This window comes from Balaenoptera borealis, assembly GCF_965194805.1.
Source record: "Balaenoptera borealis genome assembly, chromosome: 19".
Taxonomy (NCBI): domain Eukaryota; kingdom Metazoa; phylum Chordata; class Mammalia; order Artiodactyla; family Balaenopteridae; genus Balaenoptera; species Balaenoptera borealis.
In genome coordinates, this window is record NC_138878.1 from 63529720 (window position 1) to 63549320 (window position 19601).

Here is a 19601-nt window from a genome sequence, read left to right on the forward strand (position 1 = left end):
ACCATCCTCACGTTCTGCCCTGAGTTTTGGGTCCTTTTCACTCAAGAGCGCCACTTCAGGAGGGATTGTGAAAAAGCAGGGAGAGCAGTGGTTTTGGAGTCAGCCATGGGTGGGACCCCTGATATTGTCGATTTCTCCTGTGTGTCTTTAGATAAGTTAATTCACCTCTCTGAGTCTCAGATATCTTCCCAATGGAGATACTCTTAAATCTTACAGTACAGTTGGCTCACAATGTGATACATAGCAGGTGTTCAAAAATATTAATTTCCTCCCTCTTACTATTAAACTGCCACTCAAGTCTCCTCGCCCTACAAGTTCTCACCCTAGAAACCTTCCATCTAGTCACAGAGCTAGCCAGTGTCACCTTGGCTACTCTTGAACTCTCTCTGGACCTCCGCTTCTGTTTGCTCTTCTGTACAAATAAGTGGGTGAGTTTACATTACATGAAAATTCCACAAACTTCTCCTAAACCGAAGGCTAGCTATCTTAGGCTTAGCAGGGCAACAACTCCACTCTGCCTGAAGTCAGCCATAGGCAATACAGAAAAAAATGGGCATGGCTGCACTCCAATAAAGTTTTATTTATGGACACTGAAATTTGAATCTCAAGTCATTTCCATGCATCATAAAGCATCCTTCTTTTGATTTTCCCCTTAACCATTTAAAATGTAAAACACACTCTTGGCTCACAGGTGGCAGCAAAATAGGCAGCTGCCCAGACTTGACCTGTGAGGTTGGCAAAGATGAGCGCTTAATCTTCTTTAAAGGCCCTCCCACCATTGAGAAACTGAGACTGTGAGTATTCAGCCAGGGTGGTGCCTGGGTTTGTCAGAGGAAAAGGTTTACCTTGCTTAGAATAGTGTATTTGGAGAAGGCCGCTCTGGAGACATTCATCAAGCTGTTCCAAAATGCTAGGATCTGGGATGGGATCATCCCAACCTTGGACGATGAACTGAGAGAGAGAGGGAGACAGAAAGACAGACAGACTACACTCTGTTCTCCTCTTCCCAATTGCTCTGCCTTTCTCCCTGGTCTGGATCCCAGTTCTCCAGCCCAGTAGACCCTCAGTGGAACTGGATTTCAGCATATTCTGGGTGAGTATCCTTGAGCCTCTGGGTGTCCCATGGTCTGAGGCCTGGGAAGTTGAGGACAGCATAATGGAGCTCCTCCTGGTTGTTCTCTGATTCTGGGGCTTGAGGGGATGATTTGGGTCCTGGACAATTGTAGGAAACAAGATGGAGCTCCTTCTGGTTCTTTCTGGGTTCGGGGGGGTGAGTATCTGGAGCAGGGGCCCAGGAACGACTGCTTGGTTTGGCTTTCTGTTTCTGAGCCTAAGGGAAAAATGACCATCCTTCATTCATTCATTCATTCATTCAACAGATACTTGAGCCCCTACCACGTGCTAGGCACCGATGGAGGAACTGGGGTTACATCAGGCAGTAAAACAAAGACCCTGCCCTCGCTGAGCTCGCCTTCCATCTCGGGACAGGAACAAACAATAAAGACAAGTCTGTGGTTAAGCCTCCCAGCTTGTGGTTCTCTGCTATGGCCGCCCTAGCAAACTAATGCAGATAGATTGGTGTAACCACCACCAAAAGACACCGAACTGCTCCATCACCACAAACATCTCCCTCCTGCTGTCCTTCTCATCATCCTCCCATCCCGAACCCCTCGCAACTACTAACCTGTCCTCTATCTCTACAATCTTATCATTTGAGAGTGTTACATACACGGAATCCTGTGTATGTGACCATCTGAAATTGGCATTTTTCACTTTTTTTTTTTCTTGGTCCCTAAGTTCTATCCAACCGAGGGGGGGAGAAGTGGTTTGGATGGATTTGGGAGGAGATTTGCAGATGGATTGATTGTGGGGGGGGGATAAAAAAGAGAGGAGTAAGAAATGACTTAAAGTCTTTAGGCTTGAGCAGCTGGGCAAATGTGGTGCTATTTGCTGAGATGCAGAGGATGGAAGAGAAGGGTTTTAAGTGGTGCTTAGTCATGAGTTTGGTTTTGGACAGGCTAAGTTTGAGAGGCCTATTAGACATCCACATGCAGATGCTGCCTAGACAGTTGGCTATGAGTCTAGAGCTCAGGGATGAGTCTGGGAGACGTAAATTTTGGAATCATCCGCATATAGATGTTCTCTCCTGAAAATATCCAGCATTCACCCAACACTTACCAGGGGCCTGGTACTGTTCTAAATACTTTACAAGTAGAAAATGAGCATATTGAATACCCAGAATGAGCCTACGTGGTGGGTACTACTATTATCCCCATTTTACAGTTAAAGAAATCGAGGCACAGAGAAGTTAAGTGACTCATCCCAGAACACACAGTGATGAAAGCAGACAGGAACCCAGGCAGGCTGACTTCAGAGCCCTACCCTTAATCATCACTAGGACATACCGTCTCTCAGTGATATTAATCATTGGTGACATCATTAATTTTACTTAGTAATGTCGTTGGTAGTAGTAATAATGGAATAGCTGCTACCTATTAGGCAATAACGTGTGTTGTAATCCTCAAACCAACTCTCAAGGAGGAAGCACTAGAGGCTCAGTGGAGGGAGAGATTTGGTCAAGGTCTCATAGAGGTTAAGTGCCAGAATCAGGATTTGAATCCAGCACCCGGGCCTTTTCCACTGCGATGTCTCCCGGGCAAAGGGCGGGGGCGGGGCTGGGGAGGAGGGTATACAGGAGTCAGAGAGGGGGAAGAAGAGACAGCTGGTTGGGACCACTCACCAGGGGGCCAGTTTTAGGGACCACGTTGATGTAATGCAGGATCGTGCTCTTCCGTGAGACCCTGGACCTCGGAGTCTCTCCCGGGGCCGGGGCCGGAGCCTCTGCTTGGGTCCACTTCTTCCTCAGAGTCCTCACGCTGAGGGAACACCCCGCCTTGGTGTGCGCCCTGGCCCCGCCCCCCTTTCCACGGGTCCCGGATCCCACGCTCCCTCCATCGCTGCCCCTGCACCTAGCTCACATGATCAGTATGAGGCAGAGTAAAAGGAGGGTCATGAGGCCAATTCCTAGAAATATTCCGCTGGAGAACGCTTTGGAGGCGAATCCCTTCTCATCTGCACGAGGAAACGGTCAGCCATCTCTGAGCCCTTCCCATCTCCGTGGGTCCTCATGTCCACCCGCCACTAGGCGCTCCGGCTTCCGGCTCCCATTCCAGAGGTTTTTACCTAGAGCCCCTTCCCATCGACTTCTTGGAAACTCCGCTACACCCCAGGCCCAAGTGTCAGGCTTTCCGATTTAACTTCCCCGCTCCGCATCCCCAGCCACAGGCGCCCCCGTGTCCCCGCTCCCCAGCTCCTGCCCCAACCACAGGGCCCTGTCGCTGTCGCTCTCAGCCCCCGCCTCCACGGGGCGTCCAGTTGGCCGCTGACCTGGCAGCAGCAGGACAGTGGCGCTCTGGGCCCCGTGAACGTTCAGGGCCTCGCAGCTGAGTCTGAGGCCAGAGCTGAGCCCCTCGCTGAGGCTCAGGGAGCTGTTGGCCCAGGGCCCAGCCGAGCTGGAGGTGACCTTGAAGGAGGCGTTGCCGAGCTTCCCCTCCAGCAGCCCCTCCCCCAGCCGCCAGCGCAGGGAGGGGGCCGGCTGAGCTCGGCAGGAGCAGTCGCAGTGCAGACCCTCATCCTCCAGGGAGCAGGAGGGTCCCAGCAGCTGCGGGGGGTCTGTACAGAGGGAGGAGAGTCAGCGGTGCCTCCCCCCACCCCGGGACCCAGGTGTCCTGCCCCCAGGGGTCCTCGCACTCACAGACCACGGAGAGGCTCAGAGAGATATTTTGGGAGCCCAGAGGGTTTTGAGCTCCGCAGGTGAATTCTCCTTCATGCTCTGTTTGTATCTGAGGCAGCTCCAGGACCCCAGGATCTGAGGGCTGGGAGGGGCTCAGAGTCTGTCCCCCTCGGGCCCAGCTCAGCCGGGCTGGGGGGTTGCTGTGAGCGACACAGAGCAGACGCAGGCTTTGGCCTTCCAGGACCGGAAGAGATGTGCCATTTCTGAAGTTTTCCAGGACTAGGGAGGGAAGAGGCAGGATGGATGAACAGCTGAGGGCACAGGGACCCTCTTCCTGCTGACATTCCAGACGTCTGGGTTCCCAGTTTGGCACTGAGGAGCCCTGGTTCCTCTGATCTCCTTTCCTACCTGTCCTATTTCCTTGGGAGACCATCACTTTCAGGTTCTCTGGGGCATCTGAAACAGAGACAGGGTACTTTACTCTAAACAAGCCAGGGGTTTCCTTCTGGGCAAAGTGAACGTCCCTGGGGGTGAAGGGCTGGGAGGGGGAGGGGGGTTGAATCACCCACTGAGTGATTCTCAGGTGAATGACCCAAGGGAATAGACCGGTAAGAAGGGCAGGTCCCTAAGATATTGTGATTTATAACAGAAATAGGTATTTGATCTTTGTCCCTATTCATGGCACAGAGCTTCTAAAACTCTTGGATTTCCTGAATGGTAGGTAAGCGTGATTAATGTGCCTTGTTGTTTATAACAAACCCCTTTCCGCCACTCCTGAGTTTACGTTAATGAAGTGACTTTTAGAAGCGCCCAAGGGTGAGGGCTTGTTGCCAAGGGAACCAACCACGGATCACAGGGTTAGAACGTTCAGTCCCACCCCCTGACCTCTGAGGAAGGGAAAGGGGACTGGAGATTGAGTTCATTCACCAATGGCCAATGATTTAATCAATCGTGCCTATGTAATGAGGCCTCCATAAACCACCCCCCCCAAAATGGGGTTTGGAGAGCTTCCAGGTTGGTGAACACTTGGAGATTTGGGGAGAGTGGTGCCCAGGAAGAGGGCATGGAAGTTAGATGCCCCTTCCCCATACCTTGCCCTATGCATCGCTTCCATCTGGCTGTTCCTGAGTTATATTCTTTTATAATAAACCGGTAATCTAGTGAGTAAAATATTTCTCTGAGCAGCTCTAGCAAATTAACTGAACCCAAGGAGGAGGTCATGGGAACCTCCAATCTATCGTTGGCCGGTCAGAAGCACAGGAGACAACCTGGACTTGTGATTGGTGGCTGAAGCGGGGGCGGGGCCAGTTTCCAGAAACTGATCCCTGAACCTGTGGGATCTGACGCTACCTCCGGGTAGATAGCGTCAGAACTGAGTGGAATCGTAGCACATGCCACTGATGTTGGAGAATTGCTTGGTGGCGTGGGGAAATCCCCCGCCCCCGCCCCCGCGCGCACCGCAGTCGGAGCTGGAAGCAGAATCCCTAGCCCCATAGGCCTGGGGTTCCAGGTCCCCGTAGAGCTCTGGGACCCTGCCCTCAGCCCCCTCCCTCCTCCCCGCCCCCCGCGCCCCCCCCCAAACCAGGCCCCTGCTGGTCACACTCACACTGCACGAAGAGCTCCAGGCTGCGGCTCTGAGAGCCAAGTCCGTTCTCAGCTCGGCAGGTGTAGCGACCCGCATCCTCTGCCTTCACCCGGGGCAGCACCAGCTCCAGGGTTCTGGAGCCCGAGGGGTGGGACCAAGAGAGGATTCTGTCCTGCAGGGCCCAGCTCAGTGTGGCAAGCGGCATGCTGTCAGCTGTACAGAGCAGCCGCAGGAACTGGCCTTTCTGGACTTCCAGATGGGGGCTGTTTCCCTGCGGCTCCAGGGCTGCAGAGAGAGAGAGCGCGCGAGAGAAGGACTGCAGGGGGGAACACCACTCCCCCGCCCTCCGGACACCCCCAAGTGGCCCTCAGTACCTGATACATCGGTCTGGGAAATGCTGATAACCAGGTCTTTGGGGGCATCTGTAACAGGATGGGGGGCTGGCTTTGGGGAGGAATGAGAGATTCCCCACCGCCAGAGAGAACCCCCTCGGGGAGAAGAAAGTGTGACTACCCTCCGGGAAGACAAGTGACAAATGAGTGCCAAAGATGCGCTTATGGACACAGGTCCAGACGGCATCCCCATTCCCCCTCCCTGGGCCGAGGCAAGCGTCGCTAGACTCCACGCCTTCCTCCCCACGGATCCGCAGAGAGCTGACCATCATCTCCCTGCTGCCTCTCTCCACCTCCGCATCCCCCGTGCCTGTCTGCGCGCCCTGACGTCCCTCCCGCCACCAAACTCACAGGCCACGCTAAGTAGGACGGTGTTCTCTGTGCTCAGTCCCTTTCTGGAGACGTCCACTTGACAGGTGAGCTTAGTGCCGTGGTCCTGGGGTCTGGGTGTGAAGGTGAGGGCTAAGAGGTAGGAAGCTCTTGGTCTGGCCTTGTGGGCGGAGACAGCGGCCCCCCTCCAGGAGAGAGTAGGGGCTGGACATTCCTCAAAGGGCCAGTCAAACATACAGATGAGTGTCACCTGGTGCCCAGGCTTCAGAGTCTCTGGGATGTAGATCTCTGGCTTCTGAGTCAGGGCTGGGATGGAGGGAGAGAGGGTGGGATGCTAGACCCCGATGGGGGTACTCCCGGGGGTCCCCCATGGTCCGTTCCCCATAGCCCCTCCCCAGTATGAGAAGGGGGGAGGGGGGTCCCACCCCATTCCAGCTCGAGCCAGTTCCGTACCTGTCACCTCCAGACGGAACTTGTATTCCATGAAATTATATCGCACGTAATGGCCTCTCTCCAAGCGAAAGAAGTACAATGCACTGTCCTCCATACGTACATTTCTGATGAGCAAAGAGCAATTCTGTCTGACATTGCCAAGGAGCTGGAACCGGCCTTCGGTGTGTGTTTGCACGTCTTGACCCGGCTTGTTTGTGGCCACTGGCAGACCACTGTCTGTGGCGGTCTGGTCTTTGAACCAAAAGCCGTAAGCCGGGGTGGAGGAAACCCAGCCTATGGCGGGATAGGAGATAGAGCAGGGCACGACCACGCACAGGCCTTCCTGCACCCTCACCAACTCCTGCACCTGCAGCTGGAAACCTGGATCCTGAGCCCATGACCCTACGGGGAGACAGAGAGAGGCTCAAGCTGCCACCCCAGTCCCGGCCCCCAACCGGGCCCCTCCTGGCCCCCCACCTCGTTCACTCACCGGCCCACAGTACAGCCAAGAGCAGTGGTGGGAGCATCTCAGGCACGGGGACCTGCCCTGGGACACGCTCATTCCCCAGACACTGTGTCTGGCACTCGGCAAGGGCAGAAGGCGGAAGCTGAGCCCCGGGGGACTGATGCATGAAATGAGCTTCTGAGACCCACACTACTCATTTTCCTTTTCTGGACTCTCCCCACCCCCGTCTCGCCCACTTGAACTCACTCTTTCCTGAGGGGCTCGCCTGGCGTTTGGGGTCCCTGAGCTGGTCACCTTCCCGAGTCATCTCTGGGGGAGGGAGGGGAGGACATGTGTCTACACTTGGGGCCTGGCTTTGGGTGGGTGGAAGCTGGGGACTCTCCCGCTGGACCCTGAGCCGTTGGGGAAGCAGAAGTGAAAGTCCCCAGTAAGTCCTTCTTACAGGGGCCTCTGGTGATGGTGATGGTGCTGGGCAGGGTGGATTTCTGGGGCAGAGGGTGGGAGTGATAGTGCAGGGCTAGTCTTGCCAGACAAGAGGCAGGATGCCCGGTTAAAACTGGCTTTCAGATAAATAATGAATTTTTTTTAGTATAAGTATGTCCCAGAGAGTGCATGCGATATACTTCTACTAAAATCATTCATTATTGAGATCTGAAATTCAACTTCAACTGGGCACTTTGCATTTTTATTGGCTAAATCTGGCAACCCTTCACCCTCCCTGATGGGCTCACTGACTCCTGGTCCCCCAGGAGCACCCACCCCAAGGTCTTTGTCTGCTTCCCAGTCTCCCCTTCTGTCACACAGTTGGACGACACACACTTGTAACACCTGCTGTGATAAGAAAACAGACACCCAGGGGTGATGCTGATGGTGGGAGACTTAGGCAATGTAAGGGGCATGGGATTTGTGGAGTGAGTCAGTTAAACTCCCCCAGATGTGGACTGTTGTTCCCCTCCCCTTGAAATGACTCTCTGTTTTGGTCACGTAGAGACACTGTGTTTGCCTATTTGACCTCCATGCTCTGGAAGCTTGTGTGTGACAGGTGTCATGCTGTATATGGCGGAGGGGGACACACATAGGTAAATCAGAGAGTGTCTGACCTCAAGGGAACCCAGCTTGGTAAACGAAGATCCTTAGAAACAGAAGAGCACTGAAGTGTTCATAAGTGCCCCGCCCCCCACATGCTGGGCCCTGGGGAAAGGGTGGTCACTACTTCCTGGCAAAGTCAAGAGGGGCTTCCCAGAGGAAGTGACATGTAACTATCCCTGTCCTCGAATCCACTGTATTAGTCTGCTCAGGCTGTGTAATAAAAGAGTCCTCGAGGGACTTCCCTGATGGCACAGTGGTTAGGAGTCTGCCTGCCAATGCAGGGGACATGGGTTCGATCCCTGGTCCGGGAAGATCCCACATGCCGTGGAGCAACTAAGCCCATGTGCCACAACTACTGAGCCTGTGCTCTAGAGCCCTCAAGCCACAACTACTGAGCCCACGTGCCACAGCTACTGAAGCCCGCGCACCTAGAGCCCGTGCTCTGCAACGAGAAGCCACTGCAATGAGAAGCCCATGCACTGCAACGAAGAGTAGCCCCCGCTCGCCACAACTAGAGAAGGCCCGTGCACAGCAACCAACGCAGCCAAAAATAAATAAAATAAAATAAATAAGTTTATATGTAAAAAAAAGAATTTCCTTAAAAAAAAAAAAAAAGAGTCCTCGAATCCACTGTATTAGTCTGCTCAGGCTGCGTAATAAAAGAGTCCTTGAATCCACTGTATTAGTCTGCTCAGGCTGCCATAATAAAAGAGCACAGAATGAGTGGCTTAAACAACAGAAATGTATTTCCTCACAGTTCTGGAGGCTACAAGTTCAAGATCAACGTGTCAGCAGTGTTTGTTTCTTCCGAGGTCTCTTTCCTTGACTTGGAGACGGCCGTCTTCTCCTCCAGTCTTTACCTGGTCTTCCTTGTGTGTATGTGTGTTCTCCATAAGGACGCCAGTCATACTAGACTGGGACTCTGCCCTATGACCTCATTTCAACTGAATTACCTCTTCAAAGACTCTATCTACAAATACACATTCTGAGATACTGGGGGTTAAGACTTCAACATATGAACTTGGGGGCAGGGGGAGTGCAATTCAACCCATAACATCCACCCTCCTCTTCACTCTGCTCCCGGGTCCCCACTGCCCAACCTGGGCTTTCTCTGGGGGGAAGCGGTTTCCCTTCTCCCAGGGGAGCCCTTGCAGCCAGGGACATCACACCCTTCCTTCTGTCAAGTTCACAGAGGAAGGGCCTCTCAGAGGGAGGAGTGAGAGGGAGGGAAGGATGCCTGGGTCCTGCTGAGGGCTTGCCCTGAAGGAGCTGAGAACTGCGCTTCCCCACCCCCCAAAGCTTAGATCCAGCCTCCCCTCTGCCTTGGAGCATCTCCATGCCTCTATGGGGCTGATGGGAGTAGGAACCAGGAGAGTGGCAACATCTCAGGCCTTCCGTGGGTTTCTCCACACTATTCCATGCTACCCCATCAGACAGAAAAGGGAGAGAGGACCGTCTGCTACCCTGGGGCTGAAAGAAACCAATCCCCAGCTACTCCAGGCCAACCCAGAGGTCTCACACGCCCCACCGACGAATGTGGGCCACCCTCAGGGTTAGATATGCCTTCAAAGCTCAGAGCTGATCCCTGACATGTGGAGGTGAGGAGGTCTCCTGTACCAGGTGAGGTCAGTTGGGCAGCTTTATATCCATAGCCAAGCGGCCAGGAAGAGATGGAAACAGAGTGGAGCCAGGGGACCCTTCAGTAACCCCACTTGTGGACCAACCCATCCCCTTCCGGAGGCAGCTGCCAACAGGTTCCTGGAGGTGGTCCTGAGCTCCCCTCCTCCGCTTTCCCGGAAACCCTGAGGGTTCGCTCTTCTCTTCACAGGAACTGCCCTTTATTTACTGTCCATCCTGCACATCTTAGTCCAATCTTGCCTCCATCCCTGCATCCCTCAAACTCTTCTTGTCAGGATCACCAAGGATCTCAAATGGCTAAAACCCATAGGTAACTTCCATTCTCATCTCATTTGGATGCCACCTGCCCAGCAGCACTTGGTGTGCTCCGTCACCCCTTCCTTCTTTTTTTTTTTATAAATTTATTTATTTATTCATTTATTTAATTTTTGGCTGCACCGGGTCTTCGCTTGCACGCGGGTTTTCTCTACTCGCTGAGAGCGGGGGCTACTCTTCGTTGCGATGCACGGGCTTCTCACTGCGGTGGCTTCTCTTTGTTGCGATGCACGGGCTTCTCACTGCGGTGGCTTCTCTTGTTGCAGAGCACAGGCGCTAGGCACGCGGGCTTCAGTAGTTGTGGCACACGGGCTTCAGTAGTTGTGGCTCGCAGGCTCAGTAGTTGTGGCGCACGGGCTTAGTTGCTCCACGGCATGTGGGATCTTCCCGGACCAGGGCTGGAACCCGTGTCCCCTGCATTGGCAGGCGGATTCTTAACCATTGCGCTACCAGGGAAGCCCCACCCCTTCCTTCTTGAAACACTTCAGTCTGGCTTCCCCTGTCACCTAGAACTGCCATCTCGAAGGCACCTGCCGGAGTCGGGCTGCCCATAGCATACAGAGGACACCATTACTTCCTTGGTTTTCCTTCGACCTTTCTAGACACTCTTCTTCATCTTTAATGGTTCCGCCTCTGCCCTTGACTCCTAAACCTTAGAATGCATCAGGATCACTCTCCCTAGATGCCCTATTTCATCCATGACTTTAAAAATGCATGCTACATGTGATATTGTGATTTATAGTAAGTATATATTTTGGTCTTTGTTCATGGTTCCTGGCTCACCGCACCCAAAACCCTTGGAATTTCCTGAGTGATAAGAGCAATGAGAGCATCTTTTGTTATAATATTGGTCTCTTGTCCTCAGTTCCTGAAAACACTTCAGAGCCAGAAATGAATGTCTTGCTATTCATGACAAACCCCTTTCCACCACACCTGAGTTTTTGTTAATGAGGTGACTTTTGGAAAGCACATAAGGATGGGGGCTGGTTGCCAGGGGAATGAACCATGTGATTAGAAGGTAGGAAATTTCAGTCCAATCCCTGACCTCCCAGAAGGGGTGAGGGGCTAGAGGTTGAGTCAGTCGCCCATGGCCAATGATTTAATCAGTCATGCCTATGGAATGAAGCCTCCATAAAAACCAAAAGTATGGGGTTCAGAGAGTTTCCAGGTTGGAGAACACGTGAAGATTTGGGGAGAGTGGTGCATCTCCCCAAAGAGAGGGCATGGAAGCCCCAAGCCCTTTCCCCATACTTTGTCCTATGCGTCATTTCCATCTGGCTGTTCCTGAGTTATATCCTTTTATAATAAGCCAGTAATCTCAGAAGTAGACTGTTTCTCTGAGTTCTGTGTGCCACTCTAGCAAATTAATTGAACCCAAGGAATGGGTCATGAGCACCTCCGATCTATACTCCATCAGTCAGAAGCACAAGTGACAACATGAACTTGTGATTGGCATCTGAAGCGGGTTGGGGGGCAGTCTTATGGGACTGAGCCCTTAACCTGTGGGATCTGACACTATCTCCAGGTGGGTGGTGTCAGAGTTGCGTTGAGTTGTAGGATGCCCAGCTAGTGCGGAGAATTGCCTGGTGGTGTGGGGAGCTTCCCCCCGGCCCACACTTTGAAATCGGTAATCAGAATTGTACTACCAATATCAATTTTTTGATTTTCATATTGTCCTACAGTTGTGTAAGATGTTAACACTGGGGGTAAGTGGAATGCATGAGATGTCACGGTTCATTTCTCTGCAACCTCCTTTGAGTCTCTAGTTGCTTCAAAGTGAAGTTAAACTACAAACTAAAATAAATGATCACAAGACACACAACAACAACAATAAAGAAACATGCTGATGACATAAATTATATATTTCAATTCTCCCCTGTCTACTTGACATCTACTCAGGACTATATAATGGGCATCTCAAACTCGGTATCTCAATTTTCATGCAGCACTCTTTTTTTTTTTTTTTTTTTTAGATTTTATTTATTTATTTATTTATTTTTGGCTGTGTTGGGTCTTCGTTTCTGTGCGAGGGCTTTCTCCAGTTGCAGAGAGCGGGGGCCACTCCTCACCGCGGTGCGCGGGTCCCCCACCGCCGCGGCCTCTCTCGTTGGGGAGCACAGGCTCCAGACGCGCAGGCTCAGCAGTTGTGGCTCACGGGCCCAGCCGCTCCGCGGCATGCGGGATCCTCCCGGACCGGGGCACGAACCCGTGTCTCCTGCATTGGCAGGCAGATTCTCAACCACTGCGCCACCAGGGAAGCCCCCATGCAGCACTCTTATTTCTCATCTCAAACCCTCTCCTTTTCAGTTGTCTAAATGTTATTGTTTTGTGGTACCAACATCTGCCCATATCCTAGCAACATTCTGATGTCTTCCTTTGCCTCAGTCCTTGCCAGACCTGTCAGTTCAACTTTTTAAATATTAAAAAAATATCTATCCACTTATCCCCATCCCCACTACCATTCATTACCCTAGGCCAAGATTTCACAATCTCAGCACTATTGACATTTTGAGTCAGATAATTCTTGGGGAGTAGAAGCTGCCCTGAGCTTGTAGGATGTTTTTTTGTTTGTTTGTTTGTTTGTTTTAAAAAAAGGAATCTTTATTTTAGCATGGTTCCCAAGGTGACAAACAAGCTTGTCAAAATTTGAAGGACACTGATATATAATAAGAACATGCTACAGAACCTATATTCTACATACAAGGTCTTGATTATTACTTTGGTCACCCAGAAGGATGAAAAAATGCATAAAGTAGCCTAACCAGTTCCTTACTATCACATTTGCTTACTTTCTGTCACTATTTGGAAAATGATTAGGGATAGCTTCTAAACGTGTTTCTAATGAAGTTCTTCTGTATGCACTTAGGAGATGGGAAAGCAAGTGACGTGGTAAGAGGATGATCGCAAAATCAATGGACGTGGATGAATCTGACTGAATAGGAAACACACAGGATGTGGCGATGGGTGTGTTGATGTCTATTTCACCGTGGCTGCCAGGGAAGGATTTAGCCTTTTATCGAGGGCCTTCGGACAGGAAGGTTCCAGGACTCCTGCATCACAAGCTTGTGGCAGGTGTGCCAGCGTGCGGCAGAAAGGGCTCCTGACACCGTCGGAGACTCTTCTCTCCTGCAAGTTGTTGTTTTTTTTTTTTTTAAATATTTATTTATTTATTTGGTTGCACTGGGTCTTAGTTGCAGCAGGCAGGCTCCTTAGTTCTGCCTCGCCGACTCCTTAGTTGTGGCAGGTGGGTTCCTTAGTTGCGGCACGCGGGCTCCTTAGTTATGGCATGCGAACTCTTGCGAGCTTGTAGGATGTTGAGCAGCATCCCTGGCCTCTACCCTCCAGATGCCAGTTGCCTCCCTCCCCCATCACAGTCGTGACAATTACAAATGTCTCCAGGCATTGTCACCTGTTGATAAAAATCACCCTTGATTGAGAATGACTATCTAGGTCCTGGTCACCATCACCACTCATCTGTTTGACAAAAATCTATCGATGATTCTTCCTGCTTCTTTTTTTAAAAAATTATTTTATTGAAGTATAGTGGACTTACATTGTTATGTTAATTTCTGCTGTACAGCAAAGTGAGTCAGTGATACATATACAGACATTCTTTTTCAGACTCTTTTCCATTACGGTTTATCCCAGGCTCTTGAATACAGTTCCCTGCTTCTATTTTTGCTCCCCCCGTAATGCAGTTTCAACACAACAACCAGAGTTAGTTTTAAAATATAGATCAGATCAAGTCACCCTCTTGCCCAAACATTTCAATGGCATCTTATTATATTTAGGAGAAAATCCAAACTAATCACCATAACCTATAGAACTCGACCTGATGTAACCCCCAGTGACCCCTGCAAACTCACTTTGAACCCAGAACTTTACTTCTGCATTCCCGCCGGCGATTCCCACTCTGTTTCTCACATTTACCAAATTCATTTCCGCCTCAAGAACATGACACTAGCTGTTCTCTCTTCCAGGAATGCTCTTCCCGTGGCTGGCCCCCTTTTCACTGTTCTCAGCTCAAAGGCCATCTCTTCTGAAATGCTTTTCCTGACCTTACAACCAACTTGCCCCAACATTTCCCCACCCGTACACTTTTCCAGATTTTTGGTGATTTCTTTGGCCTCCTCTGAACTTTCCACCTTTCCTCAGTGTGACCAGAGCACCTCCCCACTTTGCAATTGCCTTCTCATCCAAGCCACCCTTCCCCCCCACCCCACCCTTGGGCAGACCACAGACTAGGGGCTACCTGAGTCCACGAGAATCTTTATCGGTCATCCTCATATCTGTCTTCTCTGCCTAAGAATGTTCAGATTTTTCTCTGAGCCTATTCCTTAAGAAAAAAGCTCTACAAGCCTCTGGTTTCCTTCTCTAATTCAACAGACGTTGAACACCTGCTTTGTCTGTCCCTGAGGTCACAACGGGGGCAAAGACAGATATTGAGAGGAAGTGAGACTGGGGGTGGGTGGGTAGGTATGGGGTGGGAGCAACTGAGGAGGAGGAAGAGAGGTAGGTAGGTAGGTAGTTCAGGATTCTGCCCTAGAAGGGTGCTGGGTGTGGGTCTGAGGGCTGGATTCATTAGGAGGGATGAATGAAGGAGATGTAGGCAAGCATTCCAGTGGTGAATGAAGAGTCTGGGTCTGGCTGTAGTTGAGGCCCTGAGGGTGCTTAGGAGCCTTTGTTGGGGGGAAGGGAGTATCTTAGACACCCCCTGGCTAGCATCTTTGTATTATTCAGATACACCTGTCCCAGTTCCCGCCCATAACGCTTGTGCTGCAGTTCAGGATGCTGCCCCCAGAGGGCGCTCCATTTCCCCGGCACACACTGACCCTCGAGCCCCAGTCACCAGGATCTCTGCTGTCCAGAGTCCTGAAGAACTGCAGCTCTACAGGGAATATTTCTCAGGCTCTGGACACATTTGCAACCGTTGCTCATCCAAAAAGGCTGCATTCATTCTCATTGAACCTACAAATAATGATTCTGCTCTTTTCACTGCACCTCAGTACAACTGAGTCTCTGCCGGGGGAGAGCATCTCAAAGCAAACACTAAGTCACCACAACCATCCCGCTTACCTCACTGCAAACCCACCCTTCCTGAAATTTAAAACACCTCAATATCTCTCACAGTGTCATTCTCAAATGACTTCTACCCAGGCACACCGAACATGTGATGTCCTCGTAAGAAAATGTTCCTGTGGTGTCTCAGTCCGTTCTGGCTGCTCTACTAGACATACCAAATGTAAGACCTGAAACCATAAAACTCTTAGAAGAAAACATAGGCAGTGAGCTCTTTGACATTGGTCTTAACAACATCTTTTTGTCTCCTCAGGCAAGGGAGACAAAAGCAAAAATAAATAAATGGAACTACAAAAAATTAAAAAGCTTTTGCACAGTGAAGGAAACCATCAACAAAACAAACACACAGCCTACTAAATGGGAGAAGACATTTGCAAACAGTATATCTGATAAGGGGTTAATATTCAAAATATACAAAACACTCATGCAACCCAACATCAAAAAACCAAACAACCTGACTAAAAATGGGCAGGGGACCTGAATAGACATTTTTCCTAAGAAGACAAACAGATGGCCAACAGACACAAGAAAAGATGCTCAATATCGCTAATCCTCAGAGAAATGCACATCAAAACCACAGTGAGATACCACCTCACACATGTCAGAATGGCTATAATAAAAAAGACAACAAATGACAAGTGTTGGCAAGGATGTGGATAAAAGGGAACCCTCGTGCACCGTTGGTGGGATTGTAAATTGGTGCAGCCACTATGGAAAACGGTACAGAGGTTCCTCAAAAAATTAAAAATAGAATTGCCATATGATCCAGCAATTTCACTTTTGGGTATTTACTCAAAGAAAACAAAAACACTAATTTGAAAAGATATATGGGTGCTTCCCTGGTGGCGCAGTGGTTAAGAACCCGCCTGCCAACGCAGGGGACACGGGTTCGAGCCCTGGTCCGGGAAGATCCCACATGCCACAGAGCAAGTAAGTCTATGCACCACAACTACTGAGCCCACGCACCACAACTACTGTAGCCCGCGCACCTAGAGCCCGTGCTCCGCAACAAGAGAAGCCACCACAATGAGAAACCCATGCACCGCAACGAAGAGTAGCCCCTGCTCGATGCAACCAGAGAAAGCCCGCGCGCAGTGAAGAAGACCCAACGCAGCCAAAAATAAATAAAAATAAATAAATAAATAAATAAATTTATATATATAAAAACGGTATATGCACACCAATGTTCACTGCAGCATTATTTACAATAGTCAAGATATGAAAGCAACCTAATTATCCGTGATAGATGAATGAATATATAATATATATGATATTACTCAGACATAATAAAAAATGAAATCTTGCCATTTTTGACAACATGGATGAATTTAGAGAGTATTATGCTAAGTGAAATAAGTCAGACAGAGAGACAAATACCATATGATCTCATACGTGAAATCTAAAAAACAAGAACGCATACAAACAAACAAAACAAAATGACTCACAGATATAGAGAACAAATGGGTGGTTGCCAGTGAGGAGGGGGTGGTGGGCAAAATAGGTGAAGGGGATTAAGGAGTGCAAATCACCAGTTATAAAATAAATAAGCCATAGGGATGTAATATACAGCAGAAGGAATAATGGTCAATGATATTTTAAGAGCTTTGTGTTGGGACAAATGGTTACTAGACTTATCATGGCGATCAGTTCATAATGTAGGCAAACGTCAGATCACTATGTAGTACACCTGAAACTAACACAGTATTGTACATCAACACTACTTCAATAAAAATTAAAGAACCTTTAAAATATTGACCCAACATACAAATAACTGCCATCAAGAAAAAGACCAGTATTATTTAAAGAAAAGACAAGACCAAGTCATCAGCCACATAAAAGTGACAATGTTCAGCAATCAGTGAAAAATTACTAGACACATAAAGAAGTAGGAACATGTGACACTTAATAAGAGAAAAACCATTCAATGGAATCAGGCTTGGACATGACAGAGGAGACAGACCTAGCAGACAAAAACATTAAAACATTGATTACAAATATTATCCATATACTCAAGGATGTAAAGGAAAACATTAACATAATAAAAGAAGAAACATAAGATTAAAAACCAAGGAAATTAACTTGTAGAGAAGAAAATAAATTATCTGAAGTGAGAATTTCACTGAATGAGACTAACATCAGATTCAATATTGTGGAAGAATAATCAGTAAACTTGAAGATGTAGCATCAGATCCTATTCAAACTGAAGAATATAGAGAAAAAAGGTTGGAAATGGTGAACAGATGCTCAGAGCTGATAATGAGATAATATTGGGCAATATCACATATGTAAAATTGGAGACTCAGAGGAGAATAGAAAAAAAAATATATATATATATATAAACATTGGCTTCTATTTTTAGAAATTTGATCACTACTATAAAATTTCAGATTCAAGATACTCAACACCCTCCAAGTAGGATAATCTCTGTCTCTCTCTCTGTCTCTCACACACACACATTTACGTGCCAAGGCACATATTATTCAATTATTAAAACGCAGTGAAAAAGAGAAAATATTAAAACCAGCTAGAGAAAAATATAAACTACAAAGAAAGAAAGATGAAAATAAGGCAGAATTCTCATAAGAAACTAGGCAAGCCAAAAGAATTTAAACAACAGAACGGGGAAAAATTTAACCTAGAATTCCTAATCCAATAAAAATATCTTTCCAAAGCTAATGTACATGAAAACTTTTCCAGACAAACACTGGCTGAGAGAATTCATCACCAGCATACCTACACTACAAAAATATATGAAAAGATCTTCAGGTAAAAGGAAAATGATACTATAGAGAAACTATACTGTCATCTTAAATTAGAAATAAATCTGAGAAAAGAGGCAGGGTTATCTTAATGCAAAAGGACAGCTTTATTGTTCGCAAGGTTTGCAAACCAGGGATAAGAAGCCTTTGGCTGTAACCAAAAGTACGTTCCTTGGAGGTGAAGGGGTGAGGGATTTTTAAAAGCACAAGCCCCAGAAGCCACAGTTGGGAGACTTGTAAAAGGGGACTGGATGGCCCTTGCAGCCTGACCAGAAGTTTCCAATGATGGCTGTCATTGGAGCATCTCCTTAGGGTTTTTTCAGCACAATCAGAAGTCCTTATAGTTTTTGTTCGTGGTTTTTCTAAGAACTCAAGAGTACGTGACTGAACCCTAGGTCTGTCATGATTGCCTGGTTCCATTTTATTTGGGGTAACTGTTAGCCACAACAGGTCCATTTTCTAAATATGTTCTTTCCACAGGGAATTCCTCTTATTTTTACTTTTCCTTAGGGGATTTTATTTTTACAACAAAGGGATGAAGAGCAATTGAAATGGTTCATATGTGGATAAATATAAAATAGTTAATTTTTCTAATTAAAAAAATCTCTTTAAAATTAACTTCAAAAAATACTATATTATGGGATTTATAACAATGTATTATAGGTCACGTTATGGGCATATCAAAACCATGCTAAGGTAAGCACATAGAAGAAAAAATATTACATGGAGCATAGTTCAATTTAATAATAAAAATATCTATTTCCTCCTTGCCCTCACAACAACTCATATAGAACTATCAAGAAGAAACCTGGAGACCAGATGTGAAGACATGTTATTTCTGGAAAGGAAGCAGGGCCAAGTCATCCAGGACCTCCTTGTTCATAGACCTCTGAAGCACCACCGTGAAGAAGGGGACTCAGACACACCTCTCAACACTATTCCCTTGTGACTTTCTGCACCTGTAAGGGAAACACAGTTCTGAAGTAAGGGACCAGTTTCGTGGAAGGTTTGCTCTGGAAAGGACAAGATGGAGGTGTCCCCAAATCAGGGACACCTTAAGAAGGGCTTCTCACCTGGTATAGTAGATCCAGGTGAGGCCATAGGTGAGAAGGAAACCAGCCCCCATCAGGGCCCCCCTGAGCAAGGTGAGGACTAGGGGCCAGGAGCCCTGCCGCTCCCCAGAGACTTGGGGACAGGAACAGGAGACACCTGGAGGACGAAAAGAGAGAGGAAGGTGGACGTTAGGTGTGAGTTTCTGTAAGTCCACACCATATTTTTTTTCTGGCCGCGCTGCTTGCCATATGGGAGTTTAGTTCTGTGACCAGGGATCAAACCCACGTCCTCTGCATTGGAAGCATGGAGTCTTAACCACTGGACCACCAGGGAAGTCCCTGGAAGTCCCCACCTTAACCCTGCTTACCACCCTAGCTCAGAACTCAGGCATCCTGGCTTATATTCATCCTGTACAACTAGGTTCAGGGAGACACGGAGCGAGCCCCTCAGGTGCTGGGCTCGGCAGGTTAATTCTCCTCCATCCCCTAAGACCACCTGGAGCAGCTCCAGGACCCCGGGATCCAAAGGCTGTGAGGGGCTCAGTGTCAGGCACCCCCGGGCCCAGCTTATCCTGGCGGGTGGGTTGCTGTCGACGGCACAGACCAGGAGCAGGGACTGGCCCTCCACGACCCGAAGGGAGGTGGCATTGCCCAGGACCTCTGGGACTAGGGAGACAGAGAGAGCTAGAAGGGCAAGGCTGAGAGGCCCTTCTCTCTGTCCTCCCAGACAC

The 19601-nt window shown here is 48.9% G+C and overlaps 2 protein-coding genes across 2 annotated transcripts in view; both read right to left on the reverse strand.

Moving 5' to 3' along the window:
• Nucleotides 1-560: 560 nt before the first annotated feature.
• On the reverse strand, nucleotides 561-8121 carry SIGLEC10 (sialic acid binding Ig like lectin 10). The gene is made up of 11 exons (XM_082367097.1): nucleotides 6963-8121; nucleotides 6494-6874; nucleotides 6062-6346; nucleotides 5693-5740; nucleotides 5340-5603; nucleotides 4142-4189; nucleotides 3755-4012; nucleotides 3388-3672; nucleotides 2979-3072; nucleotides 2741-2876; nucleotides 561-1330 (listed from the first exon to the last, which is right to left on the reverse strand). The coding sequence occupies exons 1-11, from the start codon at nucleotides 7102-7104 to the stop codon at nucleotides 1064-1066; spliced, it is 2208 nt and encodes a 735-aa protein (XP_082223223.1). The 5' UTR covers nucleotides 7105-8121; the 3' UTR covers nucleotides 561-1063.
• Nucleotides 8122-14223: 6102 nt separating this feature from the next.
• Nucleotides 14224-19601, reverse strand: part of LOC309616483 (sialic acid-binding Ig-like lectin 14) — a 51187-nt gene continuing 45809 nt past the window's right edge. Inside the window, exons 6-7 of the mRNA XM_082367100.1 lie at nucleotides 18892-19027; nucleotides 14224-18777 (exon numbers count right to left, since the gene is read on the reverse strand). Of these exons, the coding sequence (XP_082223226.1) occupies nucleotides 18735-18777; nucleotides 18892-19027 (179 nt within the window). The 3' untranslated portion in view covers nucleotides 14224-18734. The remainder of the gene's footprint in view (nucleotides 18778-18891; nucleotides 19028-19601) is intronic.

Bases quoted from the DNA above. Each gene is read 5' to 3' on its own strand.
- SIGLEC10 (XM_082367097.1), bottom strand. From the start codon at position 7,104: ATGCATCAGTCCCCCGGGGCTCAGCTTCCGCCTTCTGCCCTTGCCGAG. The intron at 5,604-5,692 runs GTACTGAGGGCC...CTCTCTCTGCAG, and splicing joins TTCCCAGACCGATGTATCAG to CCCTGGAGCCGCAGGGAAAC. The intron at 4,190-5,339 runs GTGAGTGTGACC...TCTCTGTTTCAG, and splicing joins CCTGGAGCTCTTCGTGCAGT to ATGCCCCAGAGAACCTGAAA.